Raw genomic sequence first — 24,499 nt, forward strand, 5'->3', positions numbered from 1 at the left:
TACACACTTTCCTATGTTCTAAATTTTAGTTTTTCTGTGACCCATTAAATTGGTGTGCTTGCTTTCCCATATTATTATGAATTAATGCATTTGCACATGCTGAGGTGTATCCAATCTCCATGTCAGCTTTCCTCATCACCTCCCAAGCCACCACTGCTGCAGGAGTTTCTCCTTACTTTTAGGTCTCGTGGCTTGTGCAATCAGTTTTTTTTTTAATTGGAAACAAACTGGACTGCAAATTTCTGCCTGCATAATTAGCATTAGCCCCTGTTGTTCTACGAGCTGTACCTTTGGCAGGCACACTACAGTTGCACTAAGCAGGTTCCTGAAATCAGGGAATGTCTAGTCACACTAATGCAGGTATACCTCTGTGTCAAGAGTGCAATCAGGAAAATGATATAATGGTTTATATTATCATATATCGTTTTTCTAAATATCATATAGTAACTACCATCTAGATCATTTTGTGGTGTGACTCATTATGAATCTACCCATTTTAGTTGTTATTTCTTCTGAACTATTTGTTTCAATGTATTTGTTAACTAGGTATGTGTCTCTTTTCAGGTGTGACCCGGGAGTACAGTCTAGTTAAGTGACTTGTTTAGAGTCACAAAATATACAAATGCAGACTGAGGAACTCAAACCCAGAACTATACACTGAAGCTCACAAGTTACTCATAATCATAATCATCTGCACTAAAATGCCATATATTATAGTATTTATTTTCAATTATAAACATATTTGTCAGCATTTGTAGGTCATAGTTTACAAATCCACTAATATGAACAAAAAGAAAACTTCAATGGGTTTTGTTTATGAAAGCATCTTCAGAGATGACACTGAAACCAGAATATGAATATCATGATGCTTGTGCATTTCAAGCTGAAATGTATAATTACACAAACCTATCAGAATCCAACTGCTTTATAATAATATATTAAGGCATGCAAAAGTGTTTTTAATAATTCACATTTTCTGTATATATGATCTTAAATGTGTATTTCCATAGGACACAGCATCCAATTCAATTATCCTAAATGTTTTCTTTTGCTTAAAAGTAATTCCAGGGTACCACTTCTTGCACAAAAAAATGTAACTTCTATGTTCCTGAACTAAGCAAGCTATATAATTTAAACTTAAATTTTTATATAGAATAATACCACTTCTTTTTTGTTGTTTTATCATGGGTGTATTTATAAACAATGAGGTATAAAGTTCTCTTTGCTTTGCTTGGATAGAATTTTCCCAGACAAATTTGTCTGTTATTTATTTTTTTAATATCTTACAATAGTATTGTTTAAGCATTTATCTCTTTACTTCAGGAAATATGTTGGACTTTTTAAATGGAAATAAAAAGCTAATAATACAGGACACATCTAGAAGATATGTAGCAAGAAACACCCATGTGTTTAAAAAAACTTATCCAATATCTGGTATTACAATTTAGATTAAATATTTATAGCCAAGCTGGTGTATAAACTAGCATTGTAGCATATTCAGCTCCTCTACAGTTGATAGAGGGTGGAATTCCTCAAGCGTCTGTAGCTCAAAGAAAAAAATGCAGAGGAACATAACCTCAGTCTCTGTTTTCCCCTAGGAAATCATTGCTGGTGTGACTTTTTTAAGTGTGATAATTACAGCAATTATTTCTTCTTGTCTTTGCAGTTTATACACTCTTTCCCAAGTGGTTTGAGAAGAGCTACCTAAAGTTCCCTTTGATTTGTACACCAAAAATGCTGGAAATGGAGACAATGGAATAACATCATTCCCTACAAAAAGTGACTTTACAAAAACTATATTCTATGCAAGGACCTAAATAGAACAAAAATGGTTGACTTCCTATGGATCAGCCATCTGAATGTCATAACCTTGGAGGTTAATTTGGTAGGAATGTCTTTGTAATGAGGTTACTTTGCTAAAATAGTACAGCAATTCAAAAGAATTCAACATCTGCTACATGCAGTTTTAAATAAATAAAATTGTTGGTGTTGGCAGTGGAAGTATGTCAGGGAGTACAGTAACTAGATTACAGACCCTTTTCATATCTTTGCTCCCTTCTGTACCATATTGTGGAAGACCTTTGCTATGATAGTCTAGTTTGGGAAGTCCTGTTATGTTCAGCTTTGCATTGCTTGGTTTCACTTCAACCCCCCCCCCCTTTCCTACTTCCCACATACTTCAACTCATTTCATTTCTGGTTACAGACCCTAGTCGCTTAACTGTACAACTTTGTATCAACCCACACCTTTATCTCCAGGACTTAGGCCTGTTGCATCACTTCTTTCTGCAAGATGAGAAAACCAATAAGTAAAATCTGAAGTGTCCCAGCACTCATAAAGCTGGACAGTACAAGAAGAAGCCCCTACAGTGGGCTGCCAACTGCATATTCTTCATGTAAGCACACATTAAGTTCCTCACAATCCCTATACTATGAAATCTCAAACCTCCACCAGCTCATGTGACATTTACTAAAGAAATTACAGCTAAAAAACTAATAATATACATATTGTCAATAAAAAAGTGTTGACTAGTGTGTTGGCGAGTATTATGTTAAATACGAGCAATAACCTGCTCTTAGGATAAGCGCAATACTTTATATACAACTATCCCTTCAGAAATAGTGGCAAAATATCACAAACTCGTCTGATGTTCCGCAATGGTATACAATAATGCTGTATAACCAGTGATGCCTAATTTCAGAGAACGTACATTCACAGTTATAGCAAACAGTACCTTATTTCAGGAGCATTTATTCATCGGCATTCTCAAACCATCATTGGAATATATGAGTATATAAGTTAGTAGCTAAGTCGCTCAGTCGGTATTCACTTCCCCAAGAGTTACACGAAAAACCTCTTCAGGTGATTCGAACAGCAAATAATGGAACTGGACGATGCACAACCAATATTTTCAAAGCAAATAATCAGCAGTGTCTCTCGCAGTATAATCCAAATAATATGAAGCCACAGTTTCTATTCCTTTAACATGCGTTTTACGAATGCACCACTCATATATCTTAAAAATAGAGACTTTTTATTATATCAAGTATTCAGCAAACAAACGATTCGGCAAGCGCTTTCACCTACTGGCTTCCTCAGGCCGTTAAATTAAAAATGTTAAATTGGGATATATATAACTTCAGAATTTGAAAAACATGATGTCATTTCCTGTCCCAATTTAAAATACTTCGTAACTATTCAATACAACATTGTTACGAATTGTTACATTTCAGAACAGCTTCAAATCAATCTTCGTCTCAGCCTCCATAAATCACAAGCACATAGCCAACACTATGGCAATACATCAAATGCATCATTCAAAGTGCATAAACAACAAACATCTGAATAGCACCATTCAACATTGCATCCCGCCATTGTTGCCATGACACTTGAATAAGCCACCAGGTCCAAAAAATCACTTCATCAGACACACTAGCATCCAAATGCGATCACCAGCTCCAATTTATCAGGAATACTTAAAAAATACATGTTTTAAAATTAAAATAAAAATAAGAATAATAATATTAAACAAAAATTGTTATTTAAAATGTATCTATGGTGTGCTATTCATAATATGACTACGCGCTCTGTCTTAAAACCTTTTTATATATAGCGCTCATAGTAAAATATGTGCAGTGAGGAATTTGTACTTCCGTAAACAATATTTACAATTTACGGTTATTTAATAATACTTGTCGGAACTTTAGAATATTTCTTCTACCTGTTCATATTTGTAAGCTGATCTCTCAGACTGTCATATATATGCATAATAAAATTATATATGTCTCTCCACCTTTAATTACCGATAACATTACACGGTGCTCCATATTTATAACGTGGAAACAAGATCCATTACATATTATTTGGAAGGTAGCGATGGAATATAGTGGGGCATAATATAAAATACTAAACACAAAATTATTAATATGTAATATTAAGTATAAACTATATGAGTATTACATTATATAAGTATTAATAAGGCATCCCATTGTATATTATTCGTTGTAGAATTATTCTTTTATACTAAAGAATTATATAGCACTACTTGTATTCTATAAGCGGTAGAATTCGGACGGAATAAGTACAAAAATGTTCGAGTGTATTGATTAAATTCATGTATCACTTAATATAAAATAATACGTGAATTTAACAATATCAAAACAGATATATATTATTTACATTAATAATTAAACTGTTCAGTAGATAGTTTATTAACAGTAATCTAAATATATAATACTATTCAAGTCATAAATTAATATAGGAGAATATATCATATTCAATTAAATTAATTATTTTCATTAAAAATTTTTGCTATTAAAATATTTACATTATATTTATATAGTTAAAATTATCAATAAATAAATCTCAGATATATATTTCTATATTAATATTTATATTCATAACCTATAATTATGCTTGAAATTATTAGTATTATAAAGAATAAATATACTAAATATTAGTATATGCCGTCTATAGTATTGAGAAACAAAATGGAGAAACAAGCTACGGTACCATGTATGAATTGTAATCATTGTAAATATATTGATATGAATGCAACGTTTGTACATCCTGTTACATTACATGAATATAAATTAACAGCAAAAGCCACTTGTAACACTAAGCACATAGTGTATATAGCCCAATGTGTAGCCTGCCCCGCCTTCTATATAGGCAAAACTGATAGACGGTTGAAAGACCGTATCAGGGAACACCTATATAATATAAGAATATGCTCTATAACTAATGCCTTGTCTAAACATGTTATGAACACATCTGCAGAACACACATTTAGATTTAAAGTACTACAAAATAATTCTATTAATATTAGGAGGGGAGATATCTCCAATAAAACAGAAGAATTGGAAATGAATTGGATTATTCGCCTAAGAGCTGACCAAAAACCGGGACTCAATGATAGAATTCCTATTAAACCTGTATTAAAGGCCAGAAAATTAAGTATAATATCTAAATAAAAGTATATTTTCATGGATAGTTTCTTATACATTGAAGATATGATAACTATATACTATAGACGGCATATGTATATTTTCATGGATAGTTTCTTATACATTGAAGATATGATAACTATATACTATAGACGGCATATACTAATATTTAGTATATTTATTCTTTATAATACTAATAATTTCAAGCATAATTATAGGTTATGAATATAAATATTAATATAGAAATATATATCTGAGATTTATTTATTGATAATTTTAACTATATAAATATAATGTAAATATTTTAATAGCAAAAATGTTTAATGAAAATAATTAATTTAATTGAATATGATATATTCTCCTATATTAATTTATGACTTGAATAGTATTATATATTTAGATTACTGTTAATAAACTATCTACTGAACAGTTTAATTACTAATGTAAATAATATATATCTGTTTTGATATTGTTAAATTCACGTATTATTTTATATTAAGTGATACATGAATTTAATTAATACACTCGAACATTTTTGTACTTATTCCGTCTGAATTCTACCGCTTATAGAATACAAGTAGTGCTATATAATTCTTTAGTATAAAAGAATAATTCTACAACGAATAATATACAATGGGATGCCTTATTAATACTTATATAATGTAATACTCATATAGTTTATACTTAATATTACATATTAATAATTTTGTGTTTAGTATTTTATATTATGCCCCACTATATTCCATCGCTACCTTCCAAATAATATGTAATGGATCTTGTTTCCACGTTATAAATATGGAGCACCGTGTAATGTTATCGATAATTAAAGGTGGAGAGACATATATAATTTTATTATGCATATATATGACAGTCTGAGAGATCAGCTTACAAATATGAACAGGTAGAAGAAATATTCTAAAGTTCCGACAAATATTATTAAATAACCGTAAATTGTAAATATTGTTTACGGAAGTACAAATTCCTCACTGCACATATTTTACTATGAGCGCTATATATAAAAAGGTTTTAAGATAGAGCGCGTAGTCATATTATGAATAGCACACCATAGATACATTTTAAATAACAATTTTTGTTTAATATTATTATTCTTATTTTTATTTTAATTTTAAAACATGTATTTTTTAAGTATTCCTGATAAATTGGAGCTGGTGATCGCATTTGGATGCTAGTGTGTCTGATGAAGTGATTTTTTGGACCTGGTGGCTTATTCAAGTGTAATGGCAACAATGGCGGGATGCAGTGTTGAATGGTGCTATTCAGATGTTTGTTGTTTATGCACTTTGAATGATGCATTTGATGTATTGCCATAGTGTTGGCTATGTGCTTGTGATTTATGGAGGCTGAGACGAAGATTGATTTGAAGCTGTTCTGAAATGTAACAATTCGTAACAATGTTGTATTGAATAGTTACGAAGTATTTTAAATTGGGACAGGAAATGACATCATGTTTTTCAAATTCTGAAGTTATATATATCCCAATTTAACATTTTTAATTTAACGGCCTGAGGAAGCCAGTAGGTGAAAGCGCTTGCCGAATCGTTTGTTTGCTGAACATTTGATATAATAAAAAGTCTCTATTTTTAAGATATATGAGTGGTGCATTCGTAAAACGTATGTTAAAGGAATAGAAACTGTGGCTTCATATTACTTGGATTATACTGCGAGAGACACTGCTGATTATTTGCACTGAAAATATTGGTTGTGCATTGTCCAGTTCCATTATTTGCTGTTCGAATCACCTGAAGAGGGTTTTTTCGTGTAACGCTTGGGGAAGTGAATACCGACTGAGCGACTTAGCTACTATCTTATATACTCATATATTCTAATGATGGTTTGAGAATGTTGATGAATGAAAGCTCCTGAAATAAGGTACTGTTTGCTATAACTGTGAATGTACGTTCTCTGAAATTAGGCATCACTGGTTATACAGCATTATTGTATACCATTGCGGAACATCAGACGAGTTTGTGATATTTTGCCACTATTTCTGAAGGGATAGTTGTATATAAAGTATTGCGCTTATCCTAAGAGCAGGTTATTGCTCGTATTTAACATAATACTCGCCAACACACTAGTCAACACTTTTTATTGACAATTTCGTTGGATTAATCAGACTGTGTGTTTTTGGAGCAGTAGTGATTGTTTTTACATTTAATATACATATTGTAACTATATCAGAGCATGCACAAATATTTATAGCCACTGTATATCCTCGTGTCTTCCACTTCAGATCTTCAGTAACACAATTTACAGGATATTAATACAATGACAAGCCATAAAAAAACTCATTGCACTCTGGAACATCTATCTTGATTACCATACAACGCTGAAATCAAAACTTTCTTATTTAGCTTGTCTAAAACATCTCACTTAGCTTATAAACAGTATTACTAGGCTACGTATCCGTACCCAAATCTGTCCACAATGGACATGGCTTTCACTAGCATTTCTCATCTCTGTTTCAGTTTAGAAATACTACCTGACATCCTCACTAATTACAACCCCATTTTTTGATGTGGAAACTAAAATAAAATGAACAAATAAAAAAGAACATCCAAACTATATAATTAGAAACATGTCACATAGCTCAGAAAATGCTCTGTTTTCTGAACTTAGACAGGCTTTTACAATTGCAACCCATCTCAGCTAACACTGAGCATGTTCATTTAAATACCCCAGTGACATTCAAGATAAAATCTATCTACTAACTACCAGGACCTTCAAATCTAACGCCCCAAGATAAATAGAAATTTCTGAAGTACACAGCATAAGATTTTGAAGATAAAGATAAAGGATGGTAAAAACGTAAGAAAGATCCTCAGGATCTATAAACATGTAGGCTTTGTACAAATACTGCAGAATCCAACAAGAATCCAACAAGCAGCGTCACTGGGCAACCACAGATTATTCTGGATCAACATAAAAACAGCAGCTGTCTGCAGCATATCCAATATCACTAACAGCTCAAAAAACCTGTCTGAAAAAACAGAGCAGGATATCAAAGATGATAAACTAATCCTCCAAAACCACAACATAAGAAATACGCTGACATCACCTCTCTTTCCCCAAGCACCATTACTTGAATTCTTAAAATATCTACATTTCTATTTTAAAGTCATAAACAAACATGAAGTTAAAGAACACATGGGTCAAACTACACCTGACTCCAACTGTAACTTCAGCTTATCCATCCTCAACTACTGTACTTAGGGAGACAGTTAACAGCAGAACCTCTCACACAAATATTTAATCTAACTCTCACCACTAAATATATACTAGACCTCTTCAAACTAGCTTCATTCACTCCCTTCCCAAAGTAGAACGTGAAAAGTAACCTAAAGACTTCAGACCAATAGCAAACCTAGACTGTATGGCAAAAATACTGGAAAATTGTATACACGCGAGTACTAGACTTTTTTATTAAATATGATACACTCTCATTCAAGCAGAATTAATTTAGTTTAAAAAATAGCACTACTACAGCTATTTTCAGGTCTATATTAGATAGATGAAAGACGAATTAGACAAACCCAATATGATCTACACATAAACGTTGATCTACAAAAATGAGCAAAGGATGGAAATGCTCAAAGACACAATGCCGAGTGGGTGATTGTGGGGATGAGGAAATACATCATTTTCCCCACTGTAGAGTGGTCTTGGAGTTGGTATATATAAGTAGGAGGGTATGGGGGCACATTAATAAAAGTGTTTTGTGTTGTGTTTGTTTACACTGAGTTTACTTACGTGTATGGCTCTGTTGCTTCCGGGAATGTGTTTGGCATTGTGCGTTTCGGCATTTCTGTCCTTCGCTCTTTTTGTAGATCGACATTTATGTGTCGCTCTTTTGGTGTTCGCATATTACAGGTTTCGTGCTTATAATATAGACCCCTATTTTCACACTCAGCAAATATATTCTATCCAGTGCTGATCATGGAAAACTTACAGTTACTGGATCTTTATTTATTGACCCCAGAAGAGCATTTAAATGTTTTGACCTCAGATACATCTGGATAAATTACAAAAATTTTGATTTTCTAATGAGGTGTGTGTGATAGTTTAAAAACTATCCCAAAGACAGGGGTTTAAATTTACCAGTACAATAATGGCACCACTCCCGTTACATTAGCATGAAGAAGTACCTCAATGTTCAAAACTTGGCCCACTATTTTTTCACTATATACATCAATGCTCTACCCCCAGAATATTCCTAACCTAAACTAGATCAGATAAGGAAATAAGGAATATTAACACCTCCCTCCAGAATCACTTAAAGTTATTCTAGAATTGTTTGGAAAATAGTCTCACAGCTAATACACAAAAAAAAAATCCACAGAATTGCTATTTTGAATGTCTAAAAGACTAAAATATACATTACCCCACTCAGGTATCGTTGAAAAACTCATCAGCTTGAATGTAAACCCATACATTACAAGATGGGTTGCAAACTGGCTAAGTGACAGAACCCACAGGGTCAGAGTTGCTGGCGCCATGTCAGACTCGAAGCCTGTCAAGTGGTGTCCCACAGGGCTCAGTCCTGGGCCCACTCTTGTTCGGCATTTACTTTTCAGAAGTACAAGCAAACACAGGAGGGTTATGGCTGACAAAATTTGCAGATGACTGCAAACTGTAATGCTTTGTGGTTCATGTTTCCAGTGTTTTTTTAACTACTTTAGTATTATAATGTTTGCACAATCCGCAATGCAACAGACTTGCCACATTATTATGCCTTTCAGCATACAGTCCTTATGCCATTAGTATATTACAACCAGCAACAAGATGCGCAGCTGTTTCCAATTCTGTTTTACAAAACCTACATTTGTCGTTTTCTCCACATGTTCAATGGACTTTGTAAACCAACGTGTACGTAGTCCATTATCATGGGCCACCAATATTAACCTTTCATCTTCTGGTTTAAATTCTCCACTCCTTAACCATTTCTGCATTCGATCCTGATCAACATGAGGTTGTTCCAGGAGTTTTCTATACTTGCAACTATATTTATGCATTTTCCACATTTCTTGCCTTCTCATCTGATCCTTCACCTTATACTCTGTCTTGTTTTTTTTGGCACTTTCAGTTGCTACCTGATTTTTATCTACTTCTGGTTTGATTTGCATTCCCACTTGACACCAATATGCTTCTGCTAGACTAAGCAGGGAAGTCATCTTAGACTTATTCTCCTCATGTTTTAAAACATTCACTATGTTTCGGTCTTATGAAGTCAGTAGATATGTATGCAGTCCTATGATTGTACATCTATACATGTAATCAGTTTCAAGGAGGTCTATACCTCCTTCAGATGAGGAATATATAGTCTTGGTATACAGTGATATTTGCCCTTTAGGGGTAACATTATGCTAATGAAATGCTGCAGTGTAGTTAAGTACAATCAGATGGTGTGTTAACACTGGACTAGTCAGTGGGGGCCAATTCACACCATATCTGTCACTGAAATGTTTGATATAAAGCCTGGTAGCTGAAGATCATAGGATGGTATTGATGACTTCTGATGGATAACATAGAAGGAGATAGAGAAATGGTCATTGACATAAGTGTAGGTGTCTGTTAGGGAATGTAATCTAGATGGGAAGCCAGGGTAGAACCAATCAAGGATGGCATGATTGCCTAAGGGTGGATTATGCTGCATGGTTCAGCTACAAGCTTGGTGTATCCAAACTCAATAAATGAAAAGTAGGGCTAAAAGTTGGTCTTGTTATCCCAGTGAAGACTTAACTCCATGAGCAACAGTGTGCTGTTACACTGCAGGTTGTAAAGAAAAATCTTATGGCCTTCACTGACTGTAGATCAGGCGGTGCAAAGCGATTTTGATAGATTTCAGCAGTGCAGTATTTTATATTCTCAGATAAGTCAGATGGGCTTGTGATTGATGCCGGGGGAAGTAGCAAGCAAGAGCAATCAATATTGTCTTAACAAGTAACAGAGCCCCTTAACTAATCCTGCTTCCTGGCTTTGGTAATGGTTACTATCACTAAAGGGAGGATGTCTTTTGCTTTTACCAGGATTCTTGGGCTCCCGTAATATCTAGGTTATGTTCATGGACCTAGGCTTCATGCTGTGCACACTTGTTCCTGCCACTGCTCAAGTCTGATTAGGAATGTCTTTCATGTAATGTACATGGTAGGCATCATAGTTATAACACTGAAGAAGCAGGTAAAGGAGAGATGTATTTAGGAAATGTGTGACATCTACAAATAATGTGGTATATTTAGGATATGTGCGGCATCTACAAATAATGTGGTTACAGGGGTACACAATGTAAAGCTGTAGCAATGTCCTGATATGCCAGATACTGTAGGAAGGCTACTGTGGTTTTCTGTAGGAGTTAATATATGGAATTACAAAATGGTCAGGTCTAAAGAGTTAAACAGCAACTTGATCTCCTGTATGGATATCGCATATATGGCAGTCATGGTTTTGGTTACATGCTACTTGAGAATATTCTAGTAGAATTTTACACTCAGTGACCCCTACCATGAAATATTGAAATACATTTTCCATCTTCAAAAGATTTTACTTTCACATTGTTAGAGATCACAAGCAATAAATATTGGGGTGCATAGGGTGTGCAACTTAACATTCTCATATCCTTGTGTTCGTGTTGAAAAATGCACTCTAACTGGTGCTATGACACATTTTTCTTACTTTTTAAATAATCTAATGCCTCAGTGTCTAAGGCTATAGTTTTGACGGACAAGGCAGTGTTTTGGCTCACAGGAGAGGAACTGTGCTGAAACCCTATGCCCATATATTGACCCTTATGTTTTCTCTGTGAAGTGGGCTCAAGGCTTCCATGTTTTTGAGAGTACATATTGATATTCCCTATATAATATGCTCAAGTTAACAACCCATAATATCTGGATACAGTCCAGCTCACACATTTGATTCCATTCTCTGTCTCATGCTCATTCTGTTATTTATCAGATGAAGTCTGCCCAAACATGAGATCTTTGCTCTTACTTATTCTCCCCTATATGAGATTACCATTTATTTTCTGGAAATACTCTAATTTCAAATATAGAAGGCTACATCTTTAAGAAGGGACTGTTCTAAATGAGTAGAAAGAAATATTAATAGACAAAGACCACATATTAATAGATATTTAGTAACAAATAATGGGGGACACCAAATCTGCAAACTAAAAGGAATGTAAATAAAACCCATTGCAACTATTATGCTTTTAGTTTGTTTGACACTGCTGCAAAATAAAAGCTATTTCAGTTTTGCTGGTATTGTCTCATGTTTATCATTACACCTGTCACTCAGCAAAGCTCTCAGTCTCTTACTTCAGGATCATGAACAAAGCCAAAAATAATGAGGGACAAAGGTCCCATATATTATAGATGCTCTTTAAATGTTTGTAATCACATCCGAAAATTGCTAAATATAAGATGATGGGAATTAATATGTATCTTTCTGAATTAAAAGATAATTGCAACTATTATGGTTGCCATTATATATTGACTATAATTCGCCAGCATTTCCCAAAAGAATTATCAGTTTTTGGAGGGTCAGAGCAAAATTTTGAGCCTAAATCAAGGGCATCCCTTAAAATCAGGGGCACTTGAGAGGTGCCTTCCTCAGATTACTTAGAAGGTAGGTCAGTGTATTTTACTTAGCCGTGTTTGCTTCAGAATTTTAGTAATGCTTGATGCTTTGTGGTATCCCTTCATCAGTGACAGACTTTCAGGCTATAGACTTAATTGTTCCACAAATATTTACAGTTTAAAGCAACAAATCAGTTACCTCAGACATGTAAATAAAAGCACTTTACTTTTGTTGCACTAACTCTATACCAACCCCCTGCTATATCATCATGCCTACTTTTTTATAGAGGCTAGGTTTTTCACATAAAGTCTAGAATCATGCTGATGCCTTGGGGACAACACTGATTATATAATCCAGTTGCAGGGTGCTGACATTATCACAGCATTTGTTGTCCTGTTTTGTTTCACAACAATCTGACTGAAAATTCCCAAATAACTCCATCCATTCATTTCTCTATAGTTATGACACCTTTACTTAACAAATGTTTTTTGACAGTAACTATGTATGTAGTTAAAGAAATTGAATTGACTTATATTAAGGTGTGAAATCGGTTGAATCAATTTATTGATAGTAATAACTGAAACCAATGGGAGATAAGGAATAAACAGAATTTATTCTAGTTTATACTTATCATATTAATACAATCATGACTACTTCTAAGTTAGTTTTTGTGCAGTCCTAAAATGTATGTCTGTTAAAGACCTGGCTTAAATTCTGGAAAGGTGAAATCGTATCTGCCTCCAGGGTACCCATCAGAAATATTTCATTTTTTGTGGAAAATTGATTTGGAAGTTGTACCACACTAGTACCCAGGGTCATGGCTGAAAATGATTCACAAGTGACAGCTGTCATACCTAGTTAACATATCGTTAAATACAAAGTTAATGCCTTTTTAAAATAACTAGTTAACATATTGCAACAATGCATGAAAACATAGAAATCACCACACTATATTTAGCTGTAAATTAAGAATGTTAGTATTTTACCAGTAATATTGGCAATTTCACCCTGTGAGCAAGGAATACAGTCAAAACAACATGGTGGTTGCCCGTTCTGCAATACTTTATGATGTCCAAGACCACAGCTTTCAGTACAGATGGAAACAGGGACCTGAAAAATACAGAAATGACATCAAAGGGCATTGCAGCAGAAGAAAAAAAGGTGCTTGAAACAGACAATTATCAGAGGAGCAGAGACTATTGTTGAATCTATCTGTATGAGCAGCTGCTGATAACTTGTAAATATTCCGAATATGCTGTTAGAGATTCATAAATATGAAAACATTATTGCTTATCTCCTACTGGTTTCATTTATTACAATCATTAAAGTTCATGAGACTACATTCTTCTACGGGAAAGGCTGTGAGCTTGCGTGAACATTATGGAAAAGGGGGATTGATTCATTGGGCTGTGCAGAGGCATTTATTTACTAAAAGAGACATAAAAACATGGAACAATCTGTTATAACTGTGATGGAATTAGCAACAATGGGAAACATCAAGGCTGGATGGGACATCCACAGAACTGTTTTGGAAAACAGCAACAGCTCACAAGTCTGTAGTAGCCCAAGTAAAAAAATAAGAACATGGGCAAGTAGAGACTAAAGGTTAAGGCAAAGATTTGTATAATCAGGTAAGAGACCTGTATCTTTAAACCCACCATCTCAGTCTAGAAATATTGTTTACAGACCAGAAAAAAAGGCATAATGTTAAGTTGTCATTCTCGCCTTCATTCTTGCTGGATGGGTCCGGAGCTGACCCTTGGTTCCGACTCGGCCGATACTATAGCTCGAGAGCTATTTTTACCGGCTCAAGGCAGCCCTATATCCCACAATACCATGTGCTAACTCCCCAGATCTCGTTTGCTGCTTCGTTGCGAGGTTGCGTTTTTACCGGCTCAGGTCAGTGTAAAGATATTTTGTGTAGATTTCTTCAATTTTAAGGTTATTTTTTCCCTATCTTTTCATATTATCTTACCTTAAATCTTATTAGCAGTTTTTTGTTAAGCCCTTCCCCCCTCCTTTAGTTAAATTTACAAACGGGCCTTTGGGCTTTAGTTTTACTGTAGTTTTTCCCTTTTACTGTGTGTGTGTGTGTGTGTGTGTGTGTGTGTTTCTCCCAGTCAGCACTTTAACTTCTCCCCTTGTGTGAACGTTGAGTGTGAGTTGTGTGTGCTGACTGTATTAGCTTATTAGTGTCTGCTGTAATGTCCAAAGACACTAAAGTCTCAGGATTCAAGAAGTGTGACTCATGCTGTCAGAAGATGTCTCTGACAGACGGTCACACTTCTTGCGTTTATTGCCTGGGACCCTTGCACCTGCACTCTTGTTCCATTTGTCACGGATTTAGTCAAAGAGTCCTGCAGGAGTGCCGTAATAAGCTAATTTTGAGGGGCTTATTGAAGCTCTATGACTCCCCCACTAAGTCTGGCACGGGGAAGTCGTCCAAGCCCGCCAAACCCTCGGCTCCAGCTTCTGAGTCGATGGTTGGCAGAACCGAAAGTGCTCCGACATCGGCTCCAGTTGGATCCGATGTGAGCAAGACTTTGCCCGCTCCGAAACCCGTATCGGAGCCAACAACAGCGCGCAAGTGCTCTAGATCACCCTCAGTAGAGTCCGTTCGATCGGCTCCAGCATCGTCCTTACTGTCGGAGCGGAGTCATAGGACTCATTCCTCCAGGTCTTCCAGGCTGTCCGACCATGATATTGAGAGGGTGGTCAGTAGACTCCTCAAGACTCAGGCACTGGCCCAAATACTTCAAAGCCCATCTCACCAGACTGTGGCTCCCTCGGTGCCACTTTCGATTCCTCCTCCGACTCTTCAGTTGAGCTCGGAGCCGGAGTTTGTCGGAACCGGGACCTTGCCTACATCGGAGCCAATACTACCACCTTCGGCCCCGGTGTCGTTGGCTCCAACCTCTTCATTGGTGCCGTCCGTGGAGAGGTCCGGGCGCCGGGACTCCATCGTCGGCTCCGAGGAGGTGAGTGGCATTGGACCCTTGTCTGACCCCATTCTCCCTCTCGGAGCGTTGGCTCTGGTTAGTTCGGCCCCGACATCATTCTCGGAACCTTCTCTGTCGGCGCCGGGGGGTGGTCCTGGTATCCTCGGAGCCAGGACTGTCTTCGGTGCCTGATAGGGGAGCCTTTGAGGTGATGAGGAGCGTGCTGGATCCGGTGTCTGCTCCAAGGTTGGTTCCTTCAGCTCCTCCCTCTACAGTGCCTGTTACGGTCTCTGGTCATCCTCTTGCAACTGATAGCAGAGATCCAAAGCATAGGGTACCCACTTTGGGTGTCTCTTCCTCATCCGAGGCATCCCCTGAAGCTTCAGGGGAACCCCCTAGGAAAAGAAAGTGCAAGAGGAAGCACGTAGACTCTCCCGAGTCTCTCACTTCGGACACCGACTTGGATGAGTCGGAAGGTTCCCTGAGATCCCCCTCTGAGGATGTCTCCTTTTCAGACATCCTAGAGATCCTGAAACAGAGGGGGAATTGGTCCACCCTCAAACCCTCCGAGGACGAGTAGGTTTACCTTGATGCTTTTGGGCCTCACCCTTCCACCTCTTGGGTGTCCCCTCCTTTCGACCCACTGATGGAGGTAGTGGCCAGAAAGGTGTGGGCAGCTCCTAACTTGATGGAACCTACCCCTAGGAGGTCTTCTAAATTTATTTCTGCTCCGGTAGACAAACCATTTCTGACCAAAGGTGTCTCAGTAGATGCTATGGTGGTAGCAGCCGCCACTAAGAAGGAATTAGCTGATCCTTCTGTACCTGTTCATCCTCCTAATAAAGAGTCCAGGACTATGGACAGGTACGGTAAGTGGACATTTGCTTCAGCGACCTTTGCCATGCGGTCACTGAACTATTTATGTCATTTCACCCGCCTTCAGAGAGATTTGCTCAAAGAACTGGGTGAAACCATACAGGATTATTCTGCTGTGGGTTATCAGTACAAGATTAACTCCCAGCTGGCTACCCTGAATTCCATTGCCAACTCTTCCATGCGGCTTATCTCTTATGCAGCTGATGGAGCGAGTAGGGCCGCAGGCACAGGTGTTGCATTAAGACTTCACGCCTGGATGCGACTCTGTAATTTTGCTGATCCCTTCAAGGCATCCTTCACCAACACCCCCTTTGATGGTTCAGAGTTGTTTGGACCTCAGGTGAAGAATACCCTCACCAGGTGAGAGCAAGATGGTAAGACTCTCTCTGCCGTGGGAGTCCACTTTTCCACACCATCTAGACCATACCCTAAAGGTCAGAAGGGCGGAAAGATGTGGTTCCGCAAACCACAGGGAGTCGCGCCTGCCACACGTTGTGAACTCCCCCCCCAGAGGCAGAGGGGGGAACAATAAAAGATGCTGCCCCAGGGGCAGAGGGGGGTCCACAGAACCAGGGTTCCAGGGGATCCTTCCCTGACCAACCCTGTCAGCATCCCTGAGAAGCTGCCCGACTGTCCACCTTCAGAGGCAGTCGGGGGAAGATTATCTCTGTACCCAGAAGCCTGGCAATCCCTCCCTCAAGACAAATGGGTACAGTCGATCATATCCAAGGGTTACAAAATCTCCTTCATTTCCCCTCCGATCCAACCGCCGAGACCCCTCCCAGTCGTACCACCCAGACAAAGGGGTCAGGCACAGCTAGAGACAAAAAAGCTGTTAGAAAAAAGAGTCATCCAGGCAGTCCCAGCAGACCAGCTAGGATCCGGAATTTACTCCAGGTTCTTTTTGGTAACAAAAAAGACAGGAGACTGGAGACCTATTTTGGACCTCAGCAGACTGAACAAGTCTGTGCAGAAGACAAAATTTTGGATGGTAACGCTGCAGTCCATTCTGCCCTTCTTGGGCAGAGACAACTGGATGTGCTCGTTAGACCTTCAGGATGCGTACTATCATGTAAAGATACACAGGCGCTCCAGGAGGTTCCTCTGCTTCCGGCTGGGAGCCAGTCATTACCAATTCAGAGCCCTGCCCTTTGGTATCACCACAGCCCCCTGGGTGTTCACCAAATGTTTGACAGTGGTCACAGCTCACCTGAGACAAAAAGGATCAGGTGTTTCCACATTTAGACGACTGGCTCATTACCACTACCACCAAGCAGCATCTTATCATATCCAGGGATTACACCATTCGCATTTGCAACAAACTAGGTATTTCCATAAATTTTGCAAAATCCTCCTTGTCGCCTTGTCAATGTCTAAACTTCATAGGCGCCATGTTAAACACCACAGAAATGTCTGCAACATTACCACCTCAGAGAGTGACAAACATACGGCGGAATGTTCAGTTTCTGTTTCAGTCCAACAGAATTCAAGTCGAGTTAGTACTGAAAACATTAGGCCTCATGGCAGCGGTGATTGTCCTGCTCCCCCTGGCCCGCTTTCACATGAGAATTCTCCAGTGGATGCTCTTTTCTCAGTGGTCCTTTCAACAGCTCCCAATGACTCATAACATTTTGATAACCCCAACTTGCAAGAAACACCTCTCCTGGTGGATGGTCTCCCCTCAACTTCTTCAGGGCAGACCCTTTGTTCTTCCCCCTCCAGTTGCCATGGTGATAACGGATGCCTCCCTGATCGGGTGGGGGGGCAGTATCAGGGCAGGACTGTCCAGGGCACATGGCAACAGTTAGAATGCCACCTGCACATAAATGTCCTGGAGATTAGAGCAGTGCTTTTATCGTTGCAAGCCCTTCAGGACTCTCTTCCCACTGGGACTATAGCAATTCAAACGGAAAATATGTCCGTTGTGTGGTGCATAAACAAGCAGGGTGGAACAAAGTCCTACTCCCTATGTCGAGAAGCACTCAGACTTTGGCAGTGGGTGATCTCCTCTCAACTGTTTCTGATAGCAATGCACATCCCCGGGAGGTCCAAAGTCATAGCGGACAGACTGAGCAGAACAATTCTCATGCCTCACGAGTGGTCTCTAAATCAAGCGGTAGCAGAGAGAATTTTCCAGAAGTGGGGCCAGCCTTGCTGTGACCTTTTCGCAACACCTCAAAACAGCAAGTGCCTCGACTTCTTCACACTCTTCCCTCTACCAGGCCAACCCCCCAGAGACGCTCTTGTCCACGATTGGCCTCGGGGTCTTCTATACGCTTTTCCCCCTTTTCCGTTGATTCCGCAGTTAATTCAGAAAGCAACCGCATTGAGATCCAAAATGATCCTCATTGCTCCGTACTGGCCTCGACAAGTATGGTTTCTGTTCCTGCACCGTTATCTACTGGAACAGCCCTGGCATCTGGAACCATTTCCAGACCTTTTGACCCATCTGACAGGCAAGCTGCACCAGTCTCTTCAGTCCCTCAACCTCACAGCTTGGTTGCTCCACTTCCAACTATAGCCAGGATTCCCTTTATTTCTCTTCCTGTCCATGATATCATTCTTGCCTCCCATAAGTCCAATACTAGGAAGACTTATGCGAGTAAATGGAAGCGTTTTTCATTCTGGGCAGAAGCTAGGTCCTTAGATCCTTTTAATGCACCAATAAATAAAGTTCTAGATTTTCTGGCGGAGCTTTTTCATTCAGGGTCGTCGTCGGCCACTATCAGAGAAAAAACTAGCGGTCATTGCCAATTTTCATGTAGGGCTCTTGGAAACCAACATTATGTCCCATAAAGCTTTCCTCAAGGGCATCTTCTTGCTCAGACCACCCATTAAGGATCCTCCTCCACAATGGGATCTAAATTTAGTGTTAACTTCATTAATTCTCCCTCCCTTTGAGCCTGCAGCTTCTTGTTCCCTCAAGTTTCTCTCTTGGAAAACTCTGTTTTTGGTGGCTATAACATCTGCCAGAAGGGTGTCGGAACTTCAGGCCTTGTCTGTCCATCCCCGTTATTTGGTTTTTCATGAAGACAGGGTAGCTCTTAGAACGAATCCTTCCTTTCTACCAAAAGTTTCTTCTGAATCAAATCTGAACCACACTATTGACTTGCTTATTTTCTTCCCCAATTATTCAAACCGGGCTGAACAGAAACTACATTCCTTGGATGTTCATCATCAACTGCAGTATTATCTAGACAGGACAAAACAATTCAGAAAGTCAGAACAGCTCTTCCTCTCTTATGCTGAAGGAAAGAAAGGACTTCCAGTATCAAAGGTAACTCTTTCCAGATGGTTAGCATCCATCATTACCTTTGTCTACGAGTTGAGACACAAACAACTTCCTTCAAGACCTAAGGCTCATTCAACCAGGGCACTATCAACCTCAACAGCCTTTCAAGCAAGGTTACCATTAGATGCCATTTGTGCAGCAGCTACATGGGCTTCTCAACATACTTTTATTACCCATTACAAACTTGATATAGCTTCCAGAAGTAGAGCTGACTTTGGTTCCACCATACTCAGGAGTCTGTTCCGTTGAGCCACCCAGGACCAAGGTGCTAGGGACGCTGTCCCATCCAGCAAGAATGAAGGCGAGAATGACAACTTAACATTAAGAAGTTATGTACCTACCATAACGTTCCATGTTAGTTGTCTTCTCCTCGCCTTCTTTCTTGCATCCTCCCCTCCTGCCCCCTAGCCTGGACAGACTTGAAGGTCTCTGAGTCCTTCTATTTCATGATATATAGTACTTCAGGGTTACCCCGTATCTTGAGTGTTACCAGCAGGGAGACCGTATTTTTGGTAACAATAAAATTATACTATGTGTTAGCTGTCAACGAGATCTGGGGAATTAGCGCATGGTATTGTGGGATATAGGGCTGCCTCGAGCTGGTAAAAATAGCTCTCGAGCTATAGTATGGGCCGAGTCGGAGCCAAGGGTCGGCTCCGAACCCATCCAGCAAGAAAGAAGATGAGAAGAAGACAACTAACATGAAACGTTATGGTAGGTACATAACTTCTTATTATTTTGTAATCTGTCCAAAATGCATTCAGAGTAACTAAATCTGTAGTAAACTTATGGCATGACGTGTGGAAAAATGAACATATTATTGCATAAGTAATGCACCCTAACATATGGGGGATATACTTAATCATTCATCATTTGTTGTTTAAAGTACAAGACTGCATGTTGAATATCACAACACACACAAAAGGCACATTCAGCTATAAGGCAGTTTGAAACACTACCAAGTCTCAATAAATAATACATTTGCTCTTATTGAATGAGTAGCAGACAAATGAGAAAGACGATAGGCACCTTTTCATGATCCTTCCACATCAACGCTTCTTCTCTGATGACAAGGTCTTGTCCTGAAGGAGCAGCAGAGTCATATTTTCCCACATGTACATATTTAGATTCTCCACTTACATTCAGGTACCAAGCTATGAGGTCGTACACTGCAGGTGGATCTCCATTAACATCAAAAAATATCTCTTCTCCAGCTTTGTTCATGAACCTCACATTTCTGAGATAATGGAGTAACTACAAACAAATACACAAAAGATATATTTAAACCATTGCACAGCAGATTAGTAACAGACTATATAACAAAGCAGTCACTATAAAAAAATAATCGGATTTGTGCATTCAGTGGAATGATGGCATAAGGAAAGTGGCAAGTTTTGAAAGGGAAATTGAAAAAAATGAAAAAAAAAAGTGTAACACCAGGACACAATGTCAGTAGGGTATATTACCATAAGAACAAGATACCTAATTAAGATGAGAGATAAAAAAAATAAGAAATGGAAATAAAGATGAGCTAAAATACCTCTCAGCCTCTTAGAGCAAAACATTTGGACAAAGCCATCAATAATGGGGGGGGGGGGGCAAAGGCCCAAAAATAGGGACAGTTTTTAAATATTGCTTTTACAAACTTAGAAAATTGATAGAATAACATGTTTTGCATTACCATGATTTTTTTGAAGGGTATACAACCTGAAACTGAAATGTCTGTCATTATTTTCTGACTTCAACCCTCAATAATTTGCCAGTGATTTGTCATAAAACCACAATTTTATGAGAAACAGACCAAAAATGTGAGGCAAAAACCTGGACATTCTGTGAAAAATCTGTACAGTTGAGAGGTATGGATAACTTCCAACATGGAAACAAATAAACTGGATAGAGAAATTAAAGGTAATGTGAGACAAGATCAGGAAACATTTGACAAAAATTTCTTTATATAGATATTCAGCATAATAGGAAACAATTTTATGTGTATATAAGATATGGTAGGATTAAAGATATACAAATCAATAAACTACGTGTAGAGTCTTAATTCTTTTCTCGAACACAACAGGATGTAAATATGTTTACTAAATCTTTTGCAAAATTGTTTTGCTACACAAAGTGGGAGATGATTTGTGATAGTAACATCCAGGTTAACTGCAGATGATGAAATAAAATTAGATCATGTTAAAAAGTATTATGTAAACTGGACTCAAGCAAAGCAAAGGGAAGAAATGGAATTAGCAACAGTGACTTGAAAACACTTCAGCTTATACGTAAAGTGCCATTGCATGTTTGTATGTCTAACTACAGTTGCAGTGAAATTTGAGCTGTTGTTCTGCCTTTTATTCAAATTAACTTTCTAAAGCTGCCTGCCAATCAGAGTGTCTGAACAAGAACAGCCTTGTTTCCTTGTTTAGGTGGGAATTCCAACTAAACTCTAGCTGTTTACCAGAGAAAGCTTCATGTGTTCTAAATGAAGTAAAAAAGCTCAAGCTATGGAGCGATGGGCTTCATTTTTAACTACCATAGAAGCATCTCACATATGGAAATCCAACAGTCACAACAATTTCCATATTTTTCATATTGAACCTGAACTTTTCATCTATGCATAGAGACTATTTCAAAGCCATTTAAAACTTTGCAATCTCTTCACTGTTAAACAACATCAAAACATGTGTCCATAGCAACTGCAATCACCCACCCAATCCAGCACATCATAACTCATTCTATTAAATAGAACAGTAACATATTATCTAAATCTATGCACTAGAAAGATAGGCAGCTTTTAGGTTTTACTATTAGTTTTAGTGAAACAGCTTTTCTAATGATACTGTAGTTAATGATTGCATTGAGTTGCTTCCACACTTAGGTGAAGATGTTCACCTGTCATTTATTTTAATATACTATTTAAGTAGAAGTTTTAATTTAATACTGTTAATGTATTTTTCTTTTTATAACAAGAAAGTATGAGATGTCACTGATAGTGTGTATTTACCTTTAGTAGGTAACTGCAGTTTACATGAAGTAAACAACTTTAAATTCTGCTATGTGTTATACTACAGCTATTTTCTACTTCAAATATAAAGTATGCATTCATTTCTGAGTAAGAAATTCTGTATGCAACCCTTCAGATCATATACTAGTATAAATGCTCAATGCTTCATTTAAGGGAAACTAATATTTTGTCATGACTTATTAAAATGATTCTTAATTATCTGTAAATTAGATAAGCATAAGACAGAATAAAAGGAATTCAGTTACCTTACATTAGTAGACTGCTTGTTGACTTTCTGATTCCTATTTATGTCATAGCTCAGCATGTTATCATTTCATATTTTGCTGGTAAATATAAGTAAAGAAATAAAACTAAGCTTGTTTACATAAAACAATCCTTGAATAAAGAACACGGAAACAGAAGCTCTTTATTTTCCCCTTAATTTCTTCTTTTTCTCATTTGTCTTATTTCCATTTGTCTTATTAAGGATATAATGGACCAGTCCATATCCTCTGCTTGTTCAGAAATGTTATTAGTTTGAGATATAACAGTGCAAGGTCAAGATCTTTGGAGAATTTTACTGCATTAGAAAGGAAAATCTTCAGCCTGGCCAGGAACAGTAAATGTACTTTAATCTGCTTTTTCTTAAGCTCTGTTATAAGGGGAAGGAATTTAAACATCACTGTTGCTGAATACTCATTATCAAAACAAATAATATTTCCTTCTGCTTTAAGTGGTGACTTAGCCCTGGCAATTTTGAGTACCAGTTCTTTATCCTGAGATGAAATAAATTTAACCATGATGGATCTTGGGGAAGTACTGGACTTTGATACAGGATTAACCAGAGATCTGTGTGCTCTCTCTCTCTCTCTCTCTCTCTCTCTCTCTCTATAACAAAAGAGAGAGCTTCAGGCAAATCTAAAGTTTTAGGGAGCCAGGTAGACAAGAAATTAACCATATTGTTACCTTCTGTTCCTTCTGGTAGACCAAAAATATGAATGTTGTTTCTACAGGACTTGTTCTCAAGGTCATCTATTTTTGGCTAGTAAAGAGTTGTTCTGTTTTAACAGGAATTCAGTATTGTTCTCCCCTTCACTTAGTCTTTGTTCCATATCATTCAAAGAGTCTTCAATTCTGGAAATCTGGTTTCTTTGTAACTGTCTATCTATTTTCAAAGACAATTATTGAATATTAGTCAATAATGACTGAAGCTGTTTTCTGAACACAGAGTCTTAGGATGCTGCCCTTGTATAACTCATGATGCTGCAGGATATGGTGAAGAAATTTTCTCTTGCCGATTTTGACAGGAAAATAGTTGAATTTTAAGAACATTTTTGATATAATCCTTTAGGACACCAAAATTTATCATAATTCATTTAATTGAGTTGTTTAGGATTATTTAGAAATAAACTTTCCTGTCACAAAAATATATGTAGCAGCAGAGCAGAAGAAAAGTGCTGCTATCCTAGTCTCATCCTGGCCACTGACTCAAGGAATGCCATTTCTGATATAAGTTCCGGGATTAAGTCCCAAGGTAACATTTTGACAACAGCATCTTTCAAATCTACTTCTGACTTCATTATGAGATTAAGCATCACAGTAAAGAGATGCAAATCTGTTTCTTTGTATTTGCCCCAGTGATTCTTATTTGCTCCAGCCATGCTGCCATGCTTATGGTGGACCTCCAGCACTACCAGGGCTGACACATCAATAACACTGTCCTCTGCGAAGGGCAGAAAGCATTGTTCTGCTAGGGCAAATGGCTAATGTATGTTCTGTAATGATCTGGCAGCTAACACAGAGGGCTAAAGCTCTGACTTATTAATGAGGTATTTCCTGTGCCTTGAGCAAGGCACTT

The 24,499-nt window shown here is 37.7% G+C and overlaps 1 protein-coding gene across 1 annotated transcript in view; it reads right to left on the reverse strand.

Annotated features, from left to right (window-relative positions):
* The window catches only part of LOC122816255 (extracellular calcium-sensing receptor-like), a 50,999-nt gene that overhangs the window by 13,544 nt on the left and 12,956 nt on the right, over window positions 1-24,499 (reverse strand). Inside the window, exons 3-4 of the mRNA XM_044088992.1 lie at window positions 20,784-20,897; window positions 13,523-13,646 (exon numbers count right to left, since the gene is read on the reverse strand). Coding sequence (XP_043944927.1) covers window positions 13,523-13,646; window positions 20,784-20,897 — 238 coding nt within the window. The remainder of the gene's footprint in view (window positions 1-13,522; window positions 13,647-20,783; window positions 20,898-24,499) is intronic.

The sequence above is a fragment of the Protopterus annectens genome, chromosome 12.part0 (genome assembly GCF_019279795.1).
Source record: "Protopterus annectens isolate FY-2018-M chromosome 12.part0, PAN1.0, whole genome shotgun sequence".
In the NCBI taxonomy this organism is placed as follows: domain Eukaryota; kingdom Metazoa; phylum Chordata; order Ceratodontiformes; family Protopteridae; genus Protopterus; species Protopterus annectens.